The sequence below is a fragment of the Triticum aestivum genome, chromosome 2D (genome assembly GCF_018294505.1).
Source record: "Triticum aestivum cultivar Chinese Spring chromosome 2D, IWGSC CS RefSeq v2.1, whole genome shotgun sequence".
NCBI lineage: Eukaryota > Viridiplantae > Streptophyta > Magnoliopsida > Poales > Poaceae > Triticum > Triticum aestivum.
Window position 1 is genome coordinate 590,564,537 of NC_057799.1, and position 8,461 is coordinate 590,572,997.

Below are 8,461 nucleotides of genomic sequence, written 5' to 3' on the forward strand. Positions count from 1 at the left end.
CTAAAGGTACTGGGTTTTAGTACCGATCCTTTAGTCCTGGTTCAGGAACCGGGACAAATGGGCCTTATGAACCGGGACAAATGTGCCTTTTTTCTACTAGTGGTTGCTAGTAGTTTAATTGTTAGTAGTTCATGTGTGCTTTTGGTAACCTCAGCACATCGAGTAGGATGTTAGCACACAACTGTTCTAGATGTAACCAAACAACCGGACTTGTGTTTCCTCTCGAACAAGTCTGCAACCAAATAGCAGGTCTTTCGTTTTAGCACATGCAAACGAGAGAGGATGCAGGCAACCAATCAACATGTAGATGTTTTTTTTGCCTGCATATAGTTAACTAGACTCAATTGGAACAAGTATACAAAGCGTTGAAAAACCATGCAGTAACCAAACGCGCCCTGAATCATCTCCTAATTATTTTTTGTGCTTTCTGGCCGTTCAGCATTTTTTTTCTGTAGCTCCTCCGCTGGCTGTGAGAGGTCAGATCTCCACGATTAATTAATTCAACGCATCGATCAAAGGCTAGCACGCACGAATAAACGACAACAAATCTGGGTATTAGCGCCAGCACATGCTACCAACTGGGTGCACCATGTGGTTGGTTTGCCCAAGAAATACCTAGAGGCCCCCGAAAAAAATAAAGATGACCTGCCAACCTTCATTGTGAGGCAGACCCATTCATCTCGAGATGCAGTGCTCGCTGATAGGCAATGGCGTAGCCCTGCTCAAGCAAAAGCACACAACCCTTCCTCCATCGAACCGCACCACCGTAGCGCTGATTTTAGCAGCTTCTTCTCAAGAGGCAGGGTAAGAGATGGCTGGTGTAGGCGCCGGGACGGGGGCGATGAGCTCCCTCCTCGGCAAGCTCACCACCTTGCTCAGCGGCGAGTACACGCTGCTCAAGAGCGTGCGCAAGGAGGTCGCGTTCCTCGAGCGCGAACTCCGCAGCATGCATGCTCTGCTGGAGACACTGGCTGACATGCAAAAGCTTGAGCCCATGGAGAAGGACTGGAAAGGCAAGCTGCGCGAGCTCACCTACGATATAGAAAACTGCATCGACCGCTTCATTGACCGCCTTGGCAATGGCGATGTTAAGCGCGGGTTCGTGAAGAGGACGGTGGTCCGGCTCAAGACCCTGTGGAAGCGCCATGATATCGCAACCGAGATCCAAGAACTCAAGGCCCGCGTCATGGAGGAGAGCAAGCGGCGTGATAGATACACGCTTGACAATCGCAAACCAAGAAAGCCCGTCGTCGAACTAGACCCCCGGCTAACCACTATGTATGAGGAGGTCAAGGGTTTGGTGGCGATTGATGGCCCACTGAATCAGGTTATCGCTTGGTTGACGGAGGAGAGCAATGAGCGCAAAGTGGTATCCATCGTCGGATGTGCAGGGCTGGGGAAGACGACCCTTGCTATGGAAGCCTATCGCAAGATTGGGGGAAACTTTCAGTACCGAGCTTGCGTATCGGTGTCGTGTACCCTTGATCTGGAGAAGCTCTTGAAGGATATCCTCTCTCAGATCGGCAAAAAGGAGTTTGCAGAATGTCAATCGCAGAACTGGGAGAAGGAACAAGTGATCCGAAAAATCTCAGAGATCTTGACAGGAAAGAGGTATGTGATTATAGACCATATATCCATATATATACTTCCTCCGTTTCAAAATAAGTGTCATAGTTTTAATTTAAGTTTGAACTATAAAATCACGCCATTTGTTTTGGAATGGAGGGAGTACATGTGACTCATTTGAATTCCCAATCTCCCGTCTCACTCCGTGATCCATTTAAACATTTTTAGGTGGTTAAAATTTATTACCTATTCTCTAGCTTTCTGTCGAAATTTGTGATTCCTTGGCATCATCAATTCATCTAGGCTGGTCAGATTTTTTTATTACTCGAAGGCTGGTCAGAAATCAAATTTTTTCATAAAAGAAATGATAAAATAAAAAATACAGAATGTATTCGAGCCAACTTATGTATCAAAAAATCACGACCAAAAAATGTTTTAAAAAGCTCCCACGAGCCATGGTAATTATTGTACACAAAGTTCCCCAAAATGATTACCCGCAAAAAAAACAGTTCCCCAAAATGATTAAAATTTCTATAGTTAAATAAATAAATAAATAACTTGCTAGTTCATGAAGAGGTAATTAACATATTTAAGATAGAGACATTTTACAACCGAAAAAAAAAGATAGAGACATTTTACAGTGGGTAGTATTTAGTTGATCCAATGATCAATACTGATCGATCAAATTTTCACTCAAGGGCATATTAGTAATTCTCAATCGGAGGTAGATTTATTCTTTCATAGTTTTAAACCGTAATTATATTAACTAATTGTTAAGGGGTTTGTCTAGGGCACATCTAGACGTGCTTTGGTTGTTGCACATCTAAGAGACTCAATCATACTAGAAGAAAAAAAGACTAATGAGAATGCTTTAGCAAAACTGAATCTAATTAAATAAGTACTAGGGCATATCGGTGCCCTAGTTATTGCACATCTAAGTGGCTCAATCAAATAAGGAAGGAAAAGAAAAACGACAAAAGAAAATGTTTGCACAAATCTCTGTGTAAAATCAATGACATGAGACTTAGATGTGCAATACTTAGAGCACTTTTAGATGTGCTTTAGCAAAACTTTAAGTTAATCCCAACCCTTCCGACGCGGCACTGTCCATTTCACGGACTTGCACCAGTAGAACCTGCCTCACATCCCTGGAACTTTTCAAAGCCAACGCTAGACATATGTGAAATACAACAGCGAAGTCTTGAGTTGAAAAGACAGAGCTATCCATCATCAAGATAAGCAATCACAAATAGGGATTTACACCGCTGGAAAGCATTTATACAGATTTAATCTTTGATTGACTTTGCATGCCCAAAGTATATATCTAATACTTTCTCCGATCCATATTAATTGACGCTGGCTTGGTATAAAGTTGTCAATTAATATGGATAGGTCTGCTCCCACGGGCATCCTCAGGAGACAACCCTAGCGCCGCCGCCCCCGACACCTCACCTCCGCCGGTGGCGTCCCTGGCCAAAGGCCGCGTGGTGCATGCGGCGGCAGAGCGACTTCCTGCCACGCACGGGTGGTGGGTATCGCGGGGAGCCCCCCTGCTCGGTGGCCTCGGGTCAGCCTCTGCCCCGGCTCCCTCCCTCATAGTTGCCGGGAACGGGGAACGGTGCCACGTCCCCTGTACCGGGAACATCGACCCGGATCAAGGGTCGGGGTCGACATAGGGAACGACGCGATTCAGTGACGGGAACGCGACCCCGGAAACGTAGGTTTGCAGCTTCGATTCAGCGAGCCAAAATACTGGATCTCGACCCAACATGCCAAGGAACGAAAGGCCTACTGGATGGAATCGAGAGTTACATGGAGTCCATGGCATGAGCAAAACAATGCGTGCCGGAGGGTGGTGTGGACGTGCGGACGCAGTGCCTGGCGGCGGCGGCTGGTGTCGACATGCGAACCGCGGATGTGGTGCTCGGCGACGGACTGCAAAAGCGGTGCTCGACGGCCGGACGGCGCCGGCGGCTGGCGTGGACCCGCGGATGCCGTGCCCGCTTCCCGCTGCCCATCCTCTTGATTGGAGTTTTTCTGTTTGAGTAATCTTGATTGGAGTTTGGGAATCATACGGGGCAAATTCTGTGGAGTAGATTACTTTCTGCTCTCAAAACTTGCAGCGAGATATTTCCACACTTTCCCTACCTCCGTTTCAGTTTACAAGTCCTGCGCGTATATCTAGGTTGTCAATTTTATCATCCTAATATAAACTATATAACACAAAAATTATACCTTTTGAAAGTAGAAACTCCGAAGTTTATGTTGGTATATTTTTTGTAATATATGATTTGTATTAGGTTGGTCAAATTGACAACCTAGGGGTACGCGCACGCCCTGTAAACTGAGAGAGAGCTGGGCGTGGTTGCTACTCTGGCCGTGGGTGGTGGTGGCACGGCGAGGTCCTATGCGGTGGCCTTTCTGCAGCGCGACACTAAACGGTAGCTCAGTGGCTCCGGCTGCGGCGACAACCGGCTTCTTCGGCGTCGGCTCGTCTGCAGGCGGACCGTTTCGGCCTCCTCCTCCTTTCCTCGTCGTGCATGTGCTATCTTCGTTGGAGGGTTAGTCCTCTCCTAGTCATCATCCATCATTGAGGGATGATTCCCCCGCGAGGTTGGCCGCGGAATCGTCCTTGCCTCCCATCGGTTTGTTGTGTGCCACCGGGGAGCTCGTCCATTGCCAGGGAGCGATGGGGCGGGGCGGTGGCGGCCAGATCTGGCCGGCCCGAGGGTGGGTCCCGAGGCTGGGGAACGCCCAGAGGTGGGAAAGGAGGCTCCTTTCCGCTTCTCTCTTTGGTCGTCGTAGCTGCGCATCTTGGGTGGGGGCGGCGTCGTGGTCTTGGATTCCGGGGCGGCAGCCTTGGTGCTGGTAGCTACGGTGCTCGTGGGCGGAGCTCGCGGCTAGGGTGTGAACTGGCTGCCATGGTCGTGCAGGCAGCATGGTGGTCTGTGTGCGGTGGCCGGTGACGGTGGTGCGTTGCACGGGCTTGGTGTACTCAGTCTGGGAGATGCAGAGGGTGTGCCAGGGTGAAAACCCATTCTGGCTTTGCCAGGTCGTCGGTGACGGCGTCTATGACGTCGTTCCCTTCTTGAAGGCGTCGTCATGGCTCTTCTTCGTCTCCTTTGTTGCTCCGAGGGAAACCCCGATCCCTGGATTGGGCAGTGGCGGCATTTTGGTGTCGGTCAATTCGTGAAGGCGCCATCTTGAAGCTCCGACTCGTCATACACAGCTTCTCTGTGTGGCTGTTCTTATCACCCTTGTATCGTGCCTTGAGTGCGTGTGTATTGTGTTGCCGGAGTGGGGTGTGTGGAGTTGTATGATGATTGGTCGTTGCTTTATATATAAAGCGGGGCGGGAGCCTTTTTCGGTATTAATATGGATAGGAGGGAGTAGTTGATATTAAAAAAACATTTATTTGCTCAAAACATAATAATAAGGGGCAGTACAAGTCAACGTATATTTGTGGCCATGATCTTACAAGTGTGAAATTGCATACAGGTACTTAATTGTTATTGATGATGTATGGAGAGAACAAGACTGGAAATTTATCAAGGCTTCCTTTCCTGGGAATGATAACGGTAGCAGAATAATTACTACTACCCGAATTACCAATGTTGCCAAGTCATGTTGTTGTAATTCTGGTGACCAGCTATATCAAATGGCACATCTGAGTAGTATTGATTCTGAAAGACTGTTTTTTAAGAGAATTTTCGGCCTGGGCAATGCATGCCCTCCTCATCTGAAGACGGTTTCAGCTAAATTGTTAAAAAAATGCAGTGGACTGCCATTGGCTATAATTACAATTGCAAGTTTGCTAGCCAATAAACCACGAATCAAGGATGAATGGGAGAGACTGCAAGATTCCATTGGCATCGACTCTTCACAAAATGATGATAGTTTAAAATCTATGAGAGATATATTGTTACTTAGTTATTGGGATCTTCCACAGCACTTGAAGACTTGCTTATTGTACTTGTGTATATATCCGGAGGATCACCATATTGAGTGCGAAGAACTAAAATGGAAGTGGATAGCTGAAGGATTCATTGATACACGGTGGGGAAATTTGGGTCAAGAAGCAGAGAACTATCTTAATGAACTTGTCAATAGAAGTATGCTCCAACTGGTTGATATGAACTATGACAGCTCTATACAGTGTTGCCAGGTTCATGATATGGTGCTTCAACTTATAATATCTCTGTCGGATGAAGAGAATTTCGCCACAGTTTTGAATGGGCGTGTCTGCAATTCTTTGCCAAGCAAGATCCGCCGACTCTCTATTCACTCTAATGTCCAACAACAAAAAGTAGCAGTTGATGCCATCGGAAGAAGTGAGTTGCATGCTCGCTCACTGCATGTGTTCGGGAAATTTAAGCAGATACCCCTAGTGGTTAACTTCCTTTCTTTGCGGGTGTTGGATCTACGTGAAGGTTCTTGTATCTGGTTCGGAAAAAAGCAAATACAGAATATAGGAAGTTTATCTCAGCTGAGGTATTTAAGACTTCACAGTTCAGAAATCACAGAGCTTCCTGAAGAAATCGGGATGCTACAGTACTTGGAGACTCTTGATTTGCGGCGTTGTTATTCACTCACAGTGCTGCCATCAACTGTGGTTAGGCTGCGGAAGCTGGTACACCTGTTCGTCCATGACAGACTTATGTTGCACGCAGATGTGTTTGGAAGAATGCATGCCTTGGAGGAAGTATCAGCTATCAGCTATGTTGACAACCCAGTGAAATTTGCAGAACAACTTCGGAATCTAATAAACCTGAGAAGAATCTATATGCCTTGTTCTGTTGCTCTTCTCCAGGCCAAAAATGGTGATTATGCAGAAGCACTTGTGAGAATTCTGGTGTCTTCTCTAAATGAGTTGGGCGAACACAACCTTCAACATCTTCATATTACTGGAAGTGTAGGAGAAAATCTGTTCAGGGATCCTGCTTGTACCTTTCCGCACCTCCAAGATGTTGAAATATCTACACTTATTCACCGGGTTCCCAAGGGAATGGCTTCCCTGAACAGCGTAGTCAAACTAGTCATAAAAGTCAGACAATTTGATGAGAAGGACCTGCATCTCCTTATGCGGATGCCTTGTCTGACTCACCTTGGGCTAACCCTATACCATCGGATTGGAGTCAGGGAAAAGCTCACCGTTGGTGGCGACGGGTTTAAGCTTCTAAAGGTGCTCCACTATGAAATTGTGCTAAGCTCTGGAACAGGGATATCATTTGCACAAGGTGCTCTGCCAGCACTCCGACGTCTCCATCTTTCCTGGACTGCAAGCCGAGTTATGTCCAGGAAATGTGATGGTGCTGACCTTGGCATCGAACATCTCTCAGGCCTTGTACACCTCCATGTCGAAACTAACTGTCGTTTTGCAACTCTGGGCGAAGTGGAGGCGGTGGAGGCTGCAGTTCAAAAAGCCGTCGCCTTGCATCCCAACCTCCACGCTCTTCAAGTTGACGTTTATAAGACATCAACTGAAAACATCATTAAGGGTGACAAGGAGAGAAGCGAGGAGAGCGGCGAGGACATGACTGACGAGGTATACACCTTTGGCAACAATTTGTCTGTTTTTTGTCATTTCATTTGTCACTCTTATTCATTTGTCTGTCTTCCCCTCCCATATCTCCTCTGCAGGAGTACGGGAATAGCGAGATTGATGTCAGTGACTCGCCACCGCCAACTAGCTCCTGTTTGCTGGTAATGAACTCAAAGTCTGCTTTTTTACTTCTACAAGTAAACAGATACCATGATGGCTACGTTTTACGTTGGGCTGATTCAGTTGTATCTATTATTGTTGAATGGCAACAGGACCAGGTAATGTGGACAGACACACGTTCCTCCAACTCTGCAATACTGCGAGTCTGCAACTTGCCAGCTGAATGACGAGACGATGCCATCTTCCTGGTTGAATTATACTCCCTCCGTAAACTAATATAAGAGTGTTTAGATCACTACTCTAGTTATCTAAACACTCTTATATTTATGTACCATACTTAATAGTTTGGTTACTTTTTTTTTGGACGTGTTTTGGCTACTGTTTTCCCTGTCGTTTGGTCTGTTATTCTGAACTAGATTCATAGTGTTAGTAGGTTTTTGCCCCGTAGTGGGTGTTTCGATGGCGAGCACTCGTAGCGGGTTTCCTGCTAAAACTCTCCTGTCTCATCTTGATGTTTGTAAGAACTGATTTCAGTTGAGCAATTGATGAAACAGTTGATTTCCTGTTGGAAGGAATAAGCAGGTAAGGGGAGTGAGGGCGATGAACTGGAGGAAATACCTTAGCATCAGGACTATCACTATAAAGCTTATGCTAATATAAAAAATATATTAGGATTATGCATGATAGAAAACAGGTAAAGTTCTGTTAGCTTAGTATAGTTCAGGTGTAAGCTGTCCACGGGACTAGTGATATAGGAAGAGTTGCAGATAAATTAGTAGTTACAACAATTTGACAGTATAAAAAGGATACATCAACTAGTATTTTTTTGAAACATAAAGATTACAGAAATTTAGCTATAAAATGATTACAATAATTTTAAAGCTTGACACTGCCTTGAAAATAGTGCCGCTGCCACAAGGAAAGCACGATATAGATAAAATTAATTTAGACTCCGCTCCTTCTCTGTGACATGAGAACCATTTAGGCCTAGCAAAAGGGCAAGTAGAAAAACAGATATCAGATCATTGACTACTAAACTACTAACCAAATCCCCCGCAAAAAGAATACTAACTAAATCAATATGATCAAAGCAGAAATACACAAGAAGAAAACTAAATCAATATGATTGAATAGAAAACAGAAATACACAACCGATTATCAAGATGTATTTAACGAGCTACCGAATCTGCAAAAAGAACTGTCTACCCATGCACATTCTTGACCTAGCACGAA

General features: G+C 45.7%; 1 protein-coding gene across 1 annotated transcript; it reads left to right on the forward strand.

Annotated features, from left to right (window-relative positions):
- The first annotated feature begins 811 nt into the window (after nt 1-811).
- On the forward strand, nt 812-7,888 carry LOC123050212 (disease resistance protein Pik-2-like). Its single transcript, XM_044473037.1, has 4 exons — nt 812-1,611; nt 5,065-7,111; nt 7,207-7,386; nt 7,811-7,888. Exons 1-4 carry the CDS (start codon nt 812-814, stop codon nt 7,886-7,888), a joined length of 3,105 nt encoding a protein of 1,034 aa, XP_044328972.1.
- Nucleotides 7,889-8,461: the final 573 nt, after the last annotated feature.